The following is an 18,755-nucleotide window of genomic DNA, read 5'->3' on the forward strand; positions in this document are numbered from 1 at the left end:
GACAGGAACCAGTGTTGTGAGTCGGTAAAGTATCGGAAAGCATTACAGTGTGACTAACCGGTGCATCTCATCGGACCAATAGGCCCTATTTTCAAGACATGATTAATTAACATAAAATTCATCAGTTATGGTAAGGCCTATATAACCCGTTTGCGTTCACATTTCTCCCGATTGAATTGACGGCTGGCATCCAGACACTACTAGAATTTCGGGGTATTTTTGGGTCCTCCGATGTGGTAGCAGGACAGGGCTTGGAACGATCACGATGGGTTCAGATTATGGGTACCGAAAGCGTCACAGCTACAAAACAGAGTTGATTAACATTAAAGAGTTTCATTTGTAGGATTGTTTCAAATGATTAATGATTTTTGCTAGGCAAATCTTTGCTTACTTGCTTTGCTTAAGATGAGTGGTGTCCTCGAACTACAACAGCACGCCAAACCATGGCCGTTCCCAAATCCATGAATAGAGACATTGGGATGTATTCTCTAGATCACGTCTACGACTCGCTGCTAAACCAATCAAGAACCTGTGGGAATGAGACTACCAAGTCCCACGGCGGGAAGTGCAGTGAGCCTGGACATCTGTGATCAAAATGACATAACCGGTCATCGAAAGCTCAGAAAGTGAGTACTATTTTACTGGATTTGCCTAAAAAAATCATTAATCAAGAGTTGATTAAGTTGTGTCTTAATCATTGAGAGACGTATATCGTAGTAGTTTGAAAGGTCAGGGGTAACGGGTGTTGGGTAATTAGAGATAGGCCTATCACGAGAACCGCCCAACCCGAGAACCGCGAAATCTAGTATAGCATGATTATTATAGTTATTATAGAAAAATTATCAAATTCGTGTACATCGTGGAACATACTCTTTGCGTGGCCGTGCGTAGTAAGCAGTTGTACGCAGATAGCCTCGCTAATATGGACGCGTAGAGTAGCGTTGTACGCTCGCACGTGTAGTTAGCATGATTAGTCACGGAGTAACAAGCGTAGTTGAATGTTCCACGATGTAGACGAATTTAATATTTGTTCTATAGTTCCATTGATCATTGAGGTAGATCTTCCACAGGGAAGTGTGGATTTCAAGTGGAATAGCCTATTTGCGCCATTTCTATGTAACACTTTGACAAAATTTACTTGACAACCCAAGTAGAGCACACATAAAATTGCTTGCTCATCGGCAGAGTGACGAATCGAGAATTTTGAGCAAATTGAGTTCTTGTATGCTTATTATTATGTTTCAAGTTATCTTTTATTTCCACCAACAATTAATGGTAAATCTTACTCACCGACGTAGTTATTGAAATTTTGATTTGGACGAATCGCGCCTAAGTGCCATAAATGAATTCGGCAGAGAGACGAATCGTATACTTAGCTGTACAAATCATGTTGATCTATAGTATTGTATAGCGGAAACCCCGAATTTTCTATATTACATGTCATATACTAATATATTTGATACCAACGTATAGCTGTAGGTATTTTCTATCCAGTGATACCAAAAATAAGTACAAACATTCCCCACATGATATTGTTGTGGTTTAATAATGTGAGTGCGCGCCGGGAAATTGGAAAATACCGGAAAATCGTACGCAAAATATAAGCCAATATTGTTACTTTTGCTTCAAAATCCCCGAGTTTTTGCTAAATATTACAGGGATGACTATTTATAACTTATATAGCAACTTAAGTCTACATAGCCTTAGGACAACCAGTAAATTCTACACAAAAGCCCCAAATCCAGAATGCGTGCTATCGTTTACACGTAGTTGAATGCGTATTCGACCTCTCTCTGCGCAGTGGTAGAGACATTTTGGCTACAGCATAAAGCCGAATAGCTGTTAAAACGCGTTTTGAGGGATATATCGATTGTTTCAGAACATGCAAGTATTGCAAATAATTAGTGTACATTCACTTCTATAATATACATTTCAAATGAGTGCTCACGAATGTTCTAAATTTGTAGAAGGCTCAATGGAATGGTACCAAGATTTTTAAACGCCGTTTTCTCAGAACAGCAATGTTGCGTATTCGGCACTCTGCCGTATTCATAACGATATGTAACATAAAACAAAGTAAATAGAAAGCAAAATTAAACTTGGCACTACTCAAATTTGGTACACTCACCGGAGCGCTTACACCGGTGAACCGGCATCTTCAGCGGATGTTATTGCTCAGAAGATTTGTTGTTGTCAGTGATGTTGTTGAGACATCTTCGATGACATCACAGATGTACATGTAGATGACGTCAAACAAGAAGATGTTGTGGTGCCCCTTGGTTCCGGGGGTTCAGGAGGTTGTCCCAAACAGGATCGATGTCTAACCCTTTGTTCTGATTAGTCTTTTAGTTCTGATATGGATTGCTTAATTCCAAGACCCTACGAAGGAAGTCCTTAGACTCCCTCTCTAACACTTTTCCCAGTCAATCTGGTGCCTTTTACTCCTGCCAAAATGTTCTTGGAACTGGCCAAAACATCTGCTTGTTTGACGTCTTCTACATATGTGACATCCTCGGAGGTGTCTCAACAACATCACTAGCAACAACAAATCTACAGAGCAAGAAGACGCCGGTTGACTAAGTGAAACTCCGGTGAGCATGGTGAGTGTATCAAATTTGAGTAGCCTAAATAATAAAACGAAGTAATTTGCTAAAAATCTACAACACTTACGAAGTACTTATTGTTCTGCAAGAAATTCATTACAACAATATTTGAATAGACTTTCAAGAGTCATGCATGAACTGGCCCCGGAATTGGCTTCTTGGTATGGGTTCTTGCAAAGAGCTTTCAATAGTCGTAGAGTAGCAATAGATGATGTAATGCTTTGTTAGAAATTTCGACAGGCTATTCATAAAAGTGGTACCATTGTTTCAAACAAAGGGGTTCCGCCATTAAATTGGTCACTGATCCGGCATCTTAACGCTTTACACAACAGGCGAGTATAACTAAAGTGATCACAATACAGTCATGTGTAAGGGCAGTCATGTGTAAAGTGGTACCATTGTACTCACGTATCCCAAATGTGCGCTTGTGCGGGCCTGAAGTCTATAAAGGAGGCTTACGTTGTCGATATAATCTTTTTATCACCCACCTGACTTCAGGCGCTTTATTTAAATAAATTGAATGCTCCAGCTGATCGATTACACATCAGAATGTGAAGGCTGCCGGGTCCACATTTCTATAGTACTCTATAATGGTAAATGCTGCATATACAAGTAAGTATAAGTATAGGCCTATAAAGATTTTTTTTTTTTTTTGTCCATTTAATTTTATTTTAAGAATGAGATTGGCATAGAAATATCGGCGTACCCAAAGGGGGTGGGGGAGGGGCAGCTTCTCCCTGTGAGAAGTATTGAGAGGGGATGAGGGAGGAAGAGGGTATTAGGAGGGATATGGAGAATGAACAGGGAGAGTGAGAGAGGACAAAAAGAAAGAAAGAGGGGGGAAGAGAGAAGGAGAGCGAGGGAGTGATAAAGTTAGTGTAAGCCCAGTAAAGAATAAGTACAGAGAAAGAAAAGAAAGGAAAATAAATGTAATAATAATTATTATAGAAACTTAACACATAACAGCACTAAGCAGCCATTCGATGACATCAATGCCGTTGTGCGTTAGAGAGTAATTAGAGAGCCCAGTCAGATGTAATTCGCACCTGTCAAGCACAGGTCACCCAATTTCGAAAACTGGACGTTTAATGTACACTCTCAGGAATATTGATTGGCAACATTTTCCAATAATGTCAGCGCTCTAATAAGACACAATAGAACAATGAACGTTGCAGCCCGTTGGGTTCTTGGGTGTGTTATTATCTCTATATTTTCTCTAAATGGATTAATCGGTTGGTATTCATACACTGTTAATTCTTCAAGGCAACCTTAAATAATTACACGAAGGATACAGCCATATTGCCACGATTCAGATCTACACAATCACATCATTGCAAAAATCTTACAATTTTAAAATTTTACATACAGCTGGTCCGAATGACATTTTCTACATGAAAGCATAGTCGACAATACAAACTCAACAACAGTACTGATCTATAATTAACAAATTTATCCATAAAATAGACATTATCAAAGTATTTAATTGATCATTAATGGGTTTTATACTCTTTATTTCTACACGTAACAGTTGTTTGAAATGATCTTTGATGTTTAGACTACAGCATCATTTAAACAAAATTAATGGTCAGCATATCGGGCAGCATCTGTTGCGTGATACTGTTCCAAAGCACGTATGTAGATACATACTGCAGTTACTGTCCGTTTTCCTATACACAATACACAGAGCTCTCACAATTGACGCGTGACCTCTACATTAAGTAGTGCCAATATTTAAAGTATTCTCTGAAATTCTAGAAAATATAGTTTTGTAACATGTCATAAATTTTTAGCTAATTTAGGTGTTTGGAGATATTCGCACTTTTGTCTTTTAGGAAGGATATGTAAACGTCAGATAAAACAAAAAAATATGAAGAAATTATTTCCAAACCGTGTTAAGTCTGCAAACCATTATGCTTCTCATTTTCAAGAACGCTGGTTAACAATAAGCACACTATTGTCTCATTTCGTAAACAAAAGCCCACACAGTATTATTAGCTTTATAATCGTTCACCCAACTGAAACTATAATACCAGCTCATTGCTCATTGCACAGGTAAAGCAGAAACATGTGTAGTGTGGATTTAACCAGAGAAGATCTGATTTAATCAGTTGAGCTGTTTTCAATGAGTGTTATCTTGGTTTAATAGCTTTTAATGGGGTTTAAGTCCTGCAAAGGTCTTGGTGAATTCTACTGTAGACATGACTGCATCATGATCGAGTTAGAACTTTTTAAAGGTCATTATATTGCTCGGACAACATCATATCATTGGCACGCTAATATTATGAGGACAATGAAAATTACTCTTTTTTGTGTTTTTAAAATTGATATTCCGTAAAAACCAACCTAAGCGATGAGTTCCTTCGAACGAGACAGATTTGACCTAGAAAAATGTTGACGTCATGAAATGAATGTGCCTGCTTTGTGAGAAGGGACTATAAACATTCTCAATGCACAGATCGTATACTGTTATTGTTCACAGAAAAAACTCTGAATTAAGTATTACAAATTTAATGGTTTTTAAAGATATGGATAAAATCAGCCGCTTCTTTTTTTATATATTAGTAAATTGTGATATTACAATTCATATGTATATCAATATCATGAGAAATATTTGCGCTAAAAAATAAAAAAATAATTTGAGCTTAGAATTTCAGTGTGATCAATCTGAGACTAGCATATAAACCGTGTTAAGTCCACAAACTCATGTATCTGATTTCCCTGTGCGATATTGCAATGCTATAATAGTTATTATAGTTTCAGTTGGATGAAATATTTAATACAAAGCAAATGGCATAGTAACAATACTGTGTGAGGCTTTGTTTCCGAAATGAGAACAATAGTCTGCATATTGTTATGCAGCATCGTTATGGTAAATAATAGTACAACTCATTGTTGCTAATGTCAAACTTGTCAAAGTGATTGTGATTGTGTCACACAAGTAAATGAGAGCATGATATAGTGTCCGCTTCATTTAATTACGTCATCAGCCTGCTGCCTTGAAAATGGATTACGCTTACACGTACGAACCCGAACTTTACCCACACAATTTTCTTTTTTCAGCATAAAAAATGGCAACGAGTGTCAACTTGTAATGTAATAATTATTCGAATAGAGATAAACTTGTTTTTGCAATAGACCTGCCCTGTAACAAACTGTGACGGTTTATCACATTATCATCGCTGTATAGCATTAAAATTTAAATAAAAAAATAGACTTTAAAAAGTTGCAAAACTCACCAAAATATGTCAGATTAATATATAATAAGTGGCTAGAAAACCATAGAATTTTAAAAAAACCCGTAATTTTCTCATGTACTGTATACTGACATCTTTCCAGTTTAATTTCAAGACATAAAGGCGCCTGACCACCATGGGCGGCGATAATGTATAATCGTTATGAATACGGCAGAGTGCCGAATACGCAAAATTGCTGTTCTGAGTAAACGGCGTTTAAAAATCTTGGTACCATTCCATTGAGCCTTCTAAAAATTTAGAACATTCGTGAGCACTCATTTGAAATGTATATTATAGAAGTGAATGTACACTAATTATTTGCAATACTTGCATGTTCTGAAACAATCGATATATCCCTCAAAACGCGTTTTAACAGCTATTCGGCTTTATGCTGTAGCCAAAATGTCTCTACCACTGCGCAGAGAGAGGTCGAATACGCATTCAACTACGTGTAAACGATAGCACGCATTCTGGATTTGGGGCTTTTGTGTAGAATTTACTGGTTGTCCTAAGGCTATGTAGACTTAAGTTGCTATATAAGTTATAAATAGTCATCCCTGTAATATTTAGCAAAAACTCGGGGATTTTGAAGCAAAAGTAACAATATTGGCTTATATATTTTGCGTACGATTTTCCGGTATTTTCCAATTTCCCGGCGCGCACTCACATTATTAAACCACAACAATATCATGTGGGGAATGTTTGTACTTATTTTTGGTATCACTGGATAGAAAATACCTACAGCTATACGTTGGTATCAAATATATTAGTATATGACATGTAATATAGAAAATTCAGGGTTTCCCGCTATACAATACTATAGATCAACATGATTTGTACAGCTAAGTATACGATTCGTCTCTCTGCCGAATTCATTTATGGCACTTAGGCGCGATTCGTCCAAATCAAAATTTCAATAACTACGTCGGTGAGTAAGATTTACCATTAATTGTTGGTGGAAATAAAAGATAACTTGAAACATAATAATAAGCATACAAGAACTCAATTTGCTCAAAATTCTCGATTCGTCACTCTGCCGAATTCATAACGCGTTATAGCCGGTTTCTATTGTTCTAAACAATATGGAATACGGTTCAACCACCACTAACTGCTGGTCAACCGGCTATTAAATGAACATTGTACATGTTGTATGAATCTTTTTGATCATGAATGTATTTGACCAAAGACGAAATTTAAGTTTTCAAACAGACACTTCCAAATTTTATGGACGAATTCAAACTTAACGGGATATTAAATACAACGAAAAATGTGTTAAATTAACTGAGAAAACCTATACTATATTGAAGTTTGGAATTAAATCAAAATACTGGACTTACTATTTTTAGCAAAGCTACGTTGCGTGTGATACCATCACACTTCATCAGGCAACTGACCCGCTGGACTGGTCATGTGACAGACGGCTAGGGATCGGCTTGATGGCTCTGTCCCATGCGTGAGATAGGTTGTATCGTAGGCCTCCCCTTTTATTGAGTGATGGTGATTCTACTCTCTCCCAAATAGCCTCTTTGATGCCTCGGCGGTGCCACTGTTCCTCCCTGTCTAAAATGGTTGCATCCTCAATGTTTATGGAATGACCACTTTCTTTGAGATGTAAATAAACAGCGGAGTTTTGGGCTTCGTTGGTGCTCGGCCGCTTATGTTGGTTTACTCTGGATTTTAGGGCTTGTTTGGTTTCACCCACATAGGATTCAGTGCAGTCTTTGCCAGCACACACAAGTCCATACACAAGATTAGAGGATTTCTCTTTGGGTTGTTTGTCCTTGACATGAACAAGTTTTCCACGGAGGGTATTTCCAGGTTTAAACGAGGCTGCAATCCCGTACGCTTTCAGGTGTTTCTTGACGCGTTCCGAGGTTCTCGAGATGAACGGTAGCGTAGCCCGCGCTTTAGTAGGTCTGCCACCCCCGTTGGTTTGTTGGTTATCCTGGCTTTTCTTCTTGTTGGCTTTCAAGAATGCCCAGTTGGGGTAGCCACAATTTTAAGTGACTTTTCAATGTGGTCTTTCTCCTCCGGGACTTGTTCAGTTTCACTTATGATAGTGTCCGCTCTATACTGGAGTGGAGAGTTCGTATGACTCCTAGCTTGTGTATGAGAGGATGGTGAGACCCAAATTGTAGATAATGGTATGTGTGTGAGGGTTTCCTATATACTTTGGATGATAGGGAGCCGTCACCTTTCACGGTGATTAAACAGTCAAGAAATGCAAGGGAGCTGTCTTTGCAAAGTTCTTGGGTGAACTTGATGTTCTCATCTATATCATTGATGTGTTGAAAGAAGTTTTCCAATTCACTACGCTCTATAACAACGAAGGTGTCGTCGACAAAACGAAGCCAGAGGCGTGGGGGTGTACCCGTGTACAAACGTAATGCATCTTGTTCGAAACTTTCCATGCACAAATTAACAACTATAGGTGAAACTGGGGAGCCCATAGCACACCCATGTTGTTGCTTGTAATATTTGCCTTGGTATGAAAAGTAAGTTGTTTTCAAACAAATGTCTACAAGTTCCACAATTTGATCTACGCTAAGATCAGTACGTTCATGTAAAGTGGCATAATTTTTGAGGCACTCTTTCACTACTTTGATAGCAAAGTCTGGTGGGATACAAGTGAAGAGAGCACTTACATCATAAGAAGTTATGGTCTCACTTTCACGAAGCTTAATGTCTTTGATTTGATTGACAAAATCCTGCGTATTTTTAATGTGGTGCGGTGACTTTCCGACTAAGGGACCGAGTATTTCAGCCGCGTACTTGGCAAGATTGTATGTTATGGACCCAATACTACTCACGATTGGCCTGACAGGTATTGGTTCGGCTTTGTGAATCTTTGGGAGCCCATAAAAGGCAGGCACACTTGGCTCCGAGGGGGGATCTAGTTTCCTCTTTTGGATAACGTTCAAAGTACCCTCAGTGGTTAACTTAGTTGTAAAATCAGCCACATGACCAGTCCAGCGGGTCAGTTGCCTGATGAAGTGTGATGGTATCACACGCAACGTAGCTTTGCTAAAAATAGTAAGTCCAGTATTTTGATTTAATTCCCAACTTCATATACTACAACTGGATGACTGAAAACATTTATCAATTTCCTATACTATATTGTTAACTATTGTATTTTTATATCATAATGGCGAAGTGGTGTACTAATAATCGGATTAACTATCATAGCAATAGGTGAAAGCAATGTTTGAATATACCGCGCTGCACTGGTGCGTTCACGCTGTACCTCTGCATTGAACCATATCATGCTGATCACTCGCACCTGTAAGATAAGTATCTTAATTTGAAAAGATCGGTATTGTATTCAATCTATGATGGCAGACATACACAGGTGATGAGTGCAACCCATGGAGCAACCTGCTTGTAGTGTTGGGCGATACATTCACAATTGTTTTCACCTATTGCTATGGTAGATTTATTACTTCACTTCGCCAGCGTATTCTTTTCTGTTCAATCATTCCCTCCACTTATAATGTAATTTCAAAGTTGTTCATCATTGCTTATATGCTTATCCGTGTTTGCAAATTGTTTTATGGTACACAATGTTAATACTCATGATTGTCGTACAATTACATATTCAAATTGAATGATTCGTTATATTTTGTTTAAAAATTATTGCTACAGTTCCCCGTATTATCTTTTGTTTTAATTGTGCAATTTAATTATACAGTGGGTTCAACATTTACAGGCTCTGCTTTTTGTTCTACCTCCACCACAGTGCTGGGGCTTTTTTTTTAATAATAATTATTGTATTTTTGTTGTTCATCTTTGATGGAATAAATTTCATTCATTGATTGATTGATCTACCAGGAAAATTAGCATTCAAATTTTGAAACGTTCCATTTCAATGAAATTTTATTTACCAGATTCATGATATGAAAAAGTTAGTGTCTGATTCAGGTATTCTTGGAGTTTCAAACTGTAGGGTGTGAAGAAGTCTGACATCTGTTGCAAGAGATGTTGGAGTACCGTCGGGTGTGACCTGCCTTTGTTGGGTGTCATGCACTTAGTATCTTCTCTACCTGTGACATTCGCGCAAAAGAATCCTTTCTTTGAACTGAAATAGAAATGTTCATCTGTAAAGAAATCTGAAAGTCGCAGAAACTTTTCCACTTTTTTCAAGGCCAAGAGAGGATTTTTCATGAATGCATCTCCATCAATAATAAGAACACGATTCCTGTCAACATTTTCAAAAAGGTTTTAATATATTCAATGTAAATTCCTTTTCGAATAAACAGATGCGATGTATTAAGGTTGCCATGGTTATCGGTTATTGTTTCCTCAACGTTTCCCAGCATCTCGTATCCTTGATAGGCCGTAATGTTTTGTGAGGATCGTTTAGATGATCTATAAATTGCTAACTTTTTTAGGTTTCCCGTTTTTCTTAACCGTGTTATCTTTTCTGATACATGCACATAGTCAGATATAGCTCTCTTTACCGGATCACGAAGTATCACAATCAATTTTAAATCATGAATGATATTACTAACCATATATTGCAGTAATTTCGGATCATCAATATAGCCAGGAAAATCAACTATGGTAATTTGATCTGATGTACTCATTGGCATTTGTTTCAGCCAGTCTTCAACATTTGGATTAAAATCTAATTCAATTCGAGTTTGTATTTCAGGATGAAGATCGAGAAACAGTGAAAGAGTTATAGTACCACATTTCTTTACACCGATAATAAGAACTTTTGGTAGTTTCCTCTCGCAGCCCATTTCTTGAAGCTCTCGTTGCGATTTCAAACGTTTTTTCCCATGGTAACTGTAGCAACTAGTAATGTTCCATGTAGGTTGAGCTTGTTGAGTTACCACAGAAGATGACCTTTCTTTTACGTTATATTCCATTCTGCCGTTTCTGCTCGTTAAAATGGCTTTGTCTCCATTTGTAGATTCCATTTTTGAGTTAGCTGCGCGATGTTGTGAAGGATCCTTGTACACGTATTGTGACCAGTATAGCAGCATTGACAATAGGCAAATTATTACCAACATTAATACGGACAAGCTTGTAGGTCTATATGTTCTAGCAGTATATGCAGTAAGCAAGTTAGTTGTCCGTCTAGTTTCTAGTGACTTCATTTTCAGTTTACAATTAAGTGCTTCAAATGCTTAATTAAACGTAAAATCTGATATTAAACAAAGCTGAAAATACGTCACAACTCGCAAGTTTGGTTGATGTCGACTTTTCTGTTCAAGAGATACTACACGTAGTAAATCATATTCGCGTAATGAAATTGGTATCTGGTTGGGTTATTCAATGCATCGTATTGCGCATAAAAAACCTACGTGCATCTGCCAGGCTACTTCAATACACGGCAATGCAGCTGTTGAGTTCCCATCGGCTGTTCTGTCATTCGTCAGTGTGTCTTTACTGTGCAAAAACCTTATGGGTGCACACCAGTAAATAGCTCCCATTGACTTTCTGTACAAACAGGGTCCAGGAAAACGTCATTTTCTTGACTCCAGAGCGACTCAGTTCTTCAAAACTTACTTTTTCTGCAAGTCGAAGGTCAGATGAAGTCATCTATTGTAGAAATTATATACGGAGTCCAGCATTTTTTTCCAGGAAAATGCCGACTAGATCACCCTATAGCCCATACAGCTTACGCCACCTCACAAATAGCTTGGTGTTTCTGAAATGTAACACATTTTGAAAGTTTAGCCAAATTGTAATAAAAAGTCAGATCCTGCTCATTTTTCACAGACAATCTATTTCCCAGGCCTAAATGAGGATTAAATATGAATAAGGGCATAATAGTTGGGTTTTAAGCCTTTTCTAATGGATTTAATTCAGTCATCTTGCACGTTTCCTCGTTTAAAACACTGATTTTTTCCTCGCAGGGTGTAGGAGGCTTGTATTTACTGGTGTGCACTCTTATGCTCAACGTTGGGAGTTTCCATAACCTGACCACCTTTTCTGACACTCTTTTCTGACCACCTTTTCTGACCATCTTTTTTGACCATCTTATTTGACATTATTTTGATGTTTGCCATGATGCAGTCATGTCTACAGTAGAATTCAATTCGACCTTTGCAGGACTTAAACCCCATTAAAAGCTATTAAACCAAGATAACACTCATTGAAAACAGCTCAACTGATTAAATCATATCTTCTCTGGTTAAATACACACAACATATGTGTCTGCTTTACACGTACAATGGAGCATTGAGCTGGGATTATACTTTCAGTTGGGTGAACGATTATAAAGCGAGCGCTAGAGAACAATTGTGTGTGGTCTTTGTTTACGAAATGAGACAATACGTGCTTATTGTTAACCAGCGTTCTTGAAAATGAGAAACATGGTGGTTTGCAGACTTAACACGGTTTGGAAATAATTTCTTCATATTTTTTGGTGTTATCTGTCGTTAACATATCCTTCCTAAAACACCAAAGTACGCATATTTCCAAACATCTAAATTAGCTAAAAATTTAGGACATGTTACAAAACTATATTGTCTAGAATTTTAGAGGAGTACTTTTAATATTGGCCGGTTATTTTTCACACAGCGACGTTAACTAGGCAATGTACTATTACCTATAACATTAACTAAAACACCAAAGTACGCATATTTCCAAACATCTAAATTAGCTAAAATTTAGGACATGTTACAAAACTATATTTTCTAGAACTTTAGAAGAGTACTTTTAATATTGGCCGGTTATTTTTCACACAGCGACGTTAACTAGGCATATCCCCATACTTTTAACGTAGGCTATTTGTAGAGGTCACGCGTCAATGGGAAAGAGCACTGTGTATTGTGTATAGGAAAACGGACAGTAACTGCAATATGCTTCATTTTATTATCTTTACACTTTGCACAATAATGTTGTACCATTCTGGATGTTAAAAGTGACATAAAATTGAAATTACTAGTATCAAGTGAAATTTGTTTTTTTTTCACAGGGCAGTTTAGAGAGGAGACAATTATCATTTCAGGTGCTGGGTCAATAATCAATAAAGTAAACACAATTACCACTTCACAAGGTCATATTCATGGTATTTGTCATACATGCCCTGATATATTAAGGGTGCAGCACAGTGGGTGCAGCATGAATGTGAATATGGGTTTAAGGGAATACGAGGTATTGTTGGTCGAAGCAGATTTTCATTATCTGAATCAATATATTATTGAAAAATAACACTTTGGTGTTTTGCAGAAGTTCATTATACAAATCATATACTTTGGAAAACTTGCTTAATTTATTGTTAATGAGTTATGTACGTTTTACAAAAGTGTTGTTTTTCAGCCCTCTTTACAGTACAACATAACTCAAGAACCGCAGCACTTACAAAAGTATATCTGTGATATTTGAATTATTCTACATGCTTGCTATGAATATGCCCAATCGCCATTGTAACTTTCGGTTTTTTTGGGACACTTTGACCTCTGACATAAGAGGTATAAACATGTTTTAAATTATATTTTGTACGCACAAAACACCAATTTTTCTGAATTTTCCCGATAGGTCAAAGGACAAAGTGTCCCAAAACTGCAAAATGTGTCCCACAATGCATTGCAAACTTCCAATGCCGATTGGGCTTATTGAGCAATGCAATTTTTTGCTAAAGCTCACTACCATTTGCAAGGTGCTGTGAACTACTTTGTTTTCTGCTGCTTCGACCAACAATACATCGTATACCCTTAATTGTCCATCAGACAGACAAAGTCTGAACAGGGAAGTGCTGAGGGTAACACAAGGGAGCACTCGTTCGAATGAAGTCAGGAAAATTGGATATGTGTGCAAAATTTTATTTTATTTGTTTTAAATAATTTCATTTACCATGAAAGTGTTGTAGTTTTTAAGTTTCAAGTTTTTATTTGGAAATTGCTTTTACATCAGTGGCACTCGATCCGATGGTGCATGACATTAAATATACAAACAAAACTGTATTAAACAAAACAAAATCAAAGGGTACTCGACAAGCAAAAGGTACAAATAAATAATCTAAAGTGAGAAAGAAATATAAAACCATGTACCCTTAAAAATGTTGTTTATCTATTAACAAGTCCGTGAGAGAAAAGCTTGCAAATTATCACCCAGCATGGTGTAAAACACTACTAGGATCCAAAACATTCTCATCTATTAGTGCACAGTTCTTTAACTCCAATACATTTGTACATTCATTGAATGACCTTTGAAAATTGGGGTACAAAAACTCATACTCTGCAACTTGAGGTCAACTTTTGCACTATGATTGTTGAGTTAATGTTATTGGACTATGGCATTGGGATAAGGCCATTGTGGTCTATAGTGTAAGAATCAAATATCACAGGGCTCACTGTAAAAGCTGGTCAGAAAAGGTGGTCAGAAAAGGTAGTCAGAAAAGGTGGTCAGGTTATGGAAACACCCCTCAACGCTTGTGATGTGAAAGTTAAAAGCCTATTTGAAAACAAAAACCTTACTTCAAAAATTTCTGTGACTACGAAAAGTATATCGGTCATGCACCCTAATTGTAAACTAAAACCTGGTCACTTGAGTACACATGCCTTCCTCACAAATTTTGGCCTGGCTCAGGGCCCCAAAAGAGTAAATCCGGCCCTGGCCATTTTGTTTAAACGAATGGTTCCTTGTCAGTCATTTATAATAGACATGGTATATCATGAATATGGACCACGTGACTCTGTGTGACCTTGACTGAGTCGTTTCCCTATAGGTTCCAGTATGGTAAGTTCCCTGACATATCTTGGTCGGCTCCGGGGGTCTGCTACCGCGCAGGGTGTCAGTCCGAAACGTCCTTAGTCCGAAACGTCTTCAGTCCGAAACGTCGTCAGTCCGAAATGCAAATTTACTATATCTGGGGTTCGTCAGTCCGAAAGTCATTTTAGGTTCGTCAGTCCGAAAAAAAGCTTCGCTAGTCCGAAAATAAAAAACACGTCTTTAGTCCGACACTTCATCAGTCCGAAGTCTTCAGTCCGAAACGTCTTTGGTCCGAATCTGAAAAGCACGTCGTCAGTCCGAATCTGAAAAGCACGTCGTCAGTCCGAATCTGTAAAGCACAGCATCAGTCCAAATTTGACAGCCACGTCAATAAAATAAATTAAAATAAAATAAAACAAATGGAAAACAAAATTGAATACGAAAGTCATTCCTCGCTTAATTTTTGTATTGAGTTCATAGATAAGATATGAAACATTAGCCTAACCCGAACCTTAACCCTGCCCCTAATCCTTATAAGCCTAAGCCTAAACTAACCCTAAGCCTAACCCTAAGTATTATCTAACCCTAGGTTCTTAGGAGTTGTTCCGGTGCCTAACCCTAACCCTGACGCGAACCCGACCCCTAACACTAGACCTAACCCTAACCCTAAACCTAAGCCTAAACTAACCCTAAGCCTAATCCTAAACCGAAGCCTACCCCTAACCCTAAGCCTTCCCCTAACCCTGAGTTTTTAAGAGTTATTTCGGCGTCTAATCCTCACCCGAACCCTAAACTTAAGCCTAAGCCTAACCCTAACCATAACCAGGGTACACCCGTCAATGCGAAACACCGTCAGTCCGAATAACCGTCAGTACTATTTTTTAGGATTACTAACCCTAACACTAACCCAAAAAATCCGGATTGACGGTGGTTCGGACTGACAAGGAGACCCCCATATAACCGATAAGCCTAAACCTAACCCTAACATTAACCCTAACCCTGAGCCTTACCTTAACCCTAGGTTCTTAGGAGTTGTTCCGGCGTCTAACCCCAACCCTGACCAGAACCCTAACCTTAACCGTAACCCTAATCCTTACCCTGACCCTAGTTTCTTAGGCGTTGTTCCGGCGTCTAAAAATAACCCTTACCCGAACCCTAACCCAAACCTTAACCCTAACCCTAATCCTAAACTTAAGCCTTAACCTAACAATAACCATAACCATAACCCCACGCCTAACCCTAACCCTTACCTATATCCTGACCCTAATACTAAGCCCAACAATGAGCCAAACCCTACCTAGTCCTAAACTTAAGCCTAACCATAACAATAACCATAACCCTCAGCCTAACCCATACCCTAATCTTTAACCTAACCCTTAACCCTAACCCTAACCCTAACTCATGCCCTAACCCTAATCCTAACCCTTACCCGAACCCTAACCCTAACCCGAGCCTAACGTAGGCACCATCGAGTATAATTGTGCCTATAGCACCAATTACTAGTATAAGGCTATCAGTATTAAGGTCAAGTTTTGACAACAGGTTACGATTCTTAGGGGTTCTTCCGGTGTTAAACCCGAACCCTAACCATGACCCTGATCTTAACCCTTACCCCAACGCTAAGCCTAACCCTTAGCCTATAATCCTAACCCATAGCCTACCCCTAACCCTAAACCTAATCCTAAACCGAAGTATTACCCTAACCCTAGGTTCTTAGGAGTTGTTCCCATGTCTAACCCTAACCCTGACCCGAACCCGAATTCTAACCCTAATTCTAAACTTAACCATAACCGTAACCCTAAGCCTAAACTAAAGCCTAAACTAACACTAAGCCTAAGTCTAACCATAATCCTATACCGAAGCCTAACCCTAAGCCTTACCCTAACCCTAGGTTCTCAGTAGTTGTTCGCGTCTAATCCTAACCCTGAACAAACCCAAACAAGAACCCGAACCCTAACCCAACCCCAACCTTAACCCTAATTCGAACCTATACCCTAACCTTAATTTAACCCTAATCCTAAACTTAACCCTAACCCTAACATATACCCTAACCCTAATCCTAAACCTAAGCCTAAACTAACACCAAGCCTAAGTTACCCTAATCCTAAGTCTTACCGAAGTCTAACCCTTAGTCTTACCCTAACTCTAGGTTCTCTATCCTAGGAGTAGAGGGGTGATCTCTGACCAAAGTTTTAAAATACTTGTGGAAATAATTGTAGTGACATTGTGTGAGTGGGAAAATAACCTTTAAGGGTAGACGAAGTATTGTTGGTCGAAGCAACCTAAAAATCGATTGGCATTATCTAGATCAATATATTATTGAAAATTAACACCTTGATGTTTTGCAAAGTTCATTCTACAAATCGTATACTTTGCAAACTTGCTTAATTTATTGTTGTTAATGAGTTATGTACGTTTTACAAAAGTGTTGTTGTTTCAGCCCTCTTTACAACGTAACTCAAGAACCGCATCACCTATAAAAGTATATATGTGATGTTTTAATTCTTCTACACACTCGCTATGAATTGAGCAATGCAGTTTTTGCCAAAGCTCACTACCATTCGTAAAATGCTGTGAACTACCAAATAAAATAATCAATAACCTTAATTCGTTTGATTCGGGCATTTTACCCCCCTGGACAGGGCTACGAAATCCCCGGTATCGTGGTACCGGCGTTCCCAGAAAAAAAATCAGAGTCGCAGAAAAAAATCAAGACGGGAAAAATAATTTAAAACATTTGAACACTACCACTCGTGAAAAATTTTCTGCGAACTTGGACGATAACTGATAAATAAAACCAAACGCCAGTGACAGGAATAAATATGTAAACAAACATGGTAAAACAGATACCGTGTGTTGATTTTAGGCATATTCTCCGATAAAGTGTCCAAAAAGCCAAATCTGTGTCGCCCATAGTTACAAGTCGTATTCAGACTTGTTTCGTCAGAAAGAAATGACTTTTATTAATCTAACTGATACTTAGGAGTTGCTTTCTAAAATGTGTGAGGCTAGAGGTTGTAACATGCCTAGAAAGTATAAAACAATAAAGCTGGTTATACATATCCATTGTTTTCCTCCATGTCGCCAGCCAAGGTGCGTTCCGTATAATGTGTCCCTGTTCGCTATACATGCGCGCATAATAATGGATTATAGGTACTTTTCATTAGCTGGTATCATGCCCTAATTATAAAGTATAAAACATCACAACGCAGGTTATTAAATTTTTCCAACAGGGCTTTGAGACTATGTCGCCAAAATTGTTCACAGATACGTTACCATATTTCTAATGGATAGCAATCTGTCAAAATAACTAGCTATATGAATGTTTTCATATGTGATGGATCAAGCAGGCTCCATAGTTATATTATATATGTGGTACATAACACAATGGTTTCAAAGTAAAACAAATCAGGTCTATTAATGGCAAAAAACCCTGACGTTACGTTCATGTCGTCACAGATACGTTACCTAAATTCTACTCCCCTCGGAAAAAACGCTGTGATAAATGAAGCCAAATACCATACCAGACTTTAGTACATTGGGTGATGACTGATCATGTATGAGTATTAAGTCGGTAAGTTTTTACACTTGCACGATTAAGACAAAAGTGTGAAAGGGCTTCACAGGTACGTTACCACTGATACGTTACCACCAATGCGTACAAGTAATATTGCTCAAAAATGAAGTATTGTTGAAAAATCACCCATGCATTGTTTTGTGCTCTGAAACTATTAAAGTTTACTATTCTGAATGATTTTCATGAATTCTTCGTGGCTGGAATTTTGCAATTACCGAGACCAAACTTGGACGCTTTATAGGAGAATGAGCCTTTAATTGCGTATGACTCTCTTCACTGTAGTCTCTAACGCTGCTGCGTCAACATGAACTCCATACCAGACTATCGTACACACCGCTGGGATCCCAGCAAGTAACATGAGGTAGAGCATAACTGGGATTCGTTCCCCAGAAAAGCAGGTTTTTCATTGATGGGCCTAGCTGAAATTGAAGTTGCAATGAATGGTCCCAATATCAGATATAAGCCACTGTACTGATGTAGTTAAAGCGGCCATTGATACATACTGGCGAAATAAGACACAGAAATGGCATTTAACCAAAATAGGGTAATAGAATCTTTAAAATTCCAGGATTCTAGCAAAGTTCTAACTAGAATTGAACGCACTAGGTCAAAACTTCCCTTCACAGAAACGAGAATGTACAGTAAGGGAGACATTCATTAACTTACAGTGCAGACTAG

At 38.1% G+C, this 18,755-nt stretch overlaps 1 protein-coding gene across 1 annotated transcript; it reads right to left on the reverse strand.

The window, feature by feature from the left end:
* Positions 1-8,886: 8,886 nt before the first annotated feature.
* LOC140145363 (heparan sulfate glucosamine 3-O-sulfotransferase 1-like) lies at positions 8,887-10,779 on the reverse strand. The gene is made up of 2 exons (XM_072167113.1): positions 10,217-10,779; positions 8,887-10,031 (listed from the first exon to the last, which is right to left on the reverse strand). Exons 1-2 carry the CDS (start codon positions 10,756-10,758, stop codon positions 9,710-9,712), a joined length of 864 nt encoding a protein of 287 aa, XP_072023214.1. The 5' UTR covers positions 10,759-10,779; the 3' UTR covers positions 8,887-9,709.
* Between the last annotated feature and the right edge of the window lie 7,976 nt (positions 10,780-18,755).

Source organism: Amphiura filiformis, unplaced genomic scaffold (genome assembly GCF_039555335.1).
Source record: "Amphiura filiformis unplaced genomic scaffold, Afil_fr2py scaffold_235, whole genome shotgun sequence".
In the NCBI taxonomy this organism is placed as follows: domain Eukaryota; kingdom Metazoa; phylum Echinodermata; class Ophiuroidea; order Amphilepidida; family Amphiuridae; genus Amphiura; species Amphiura filiformis.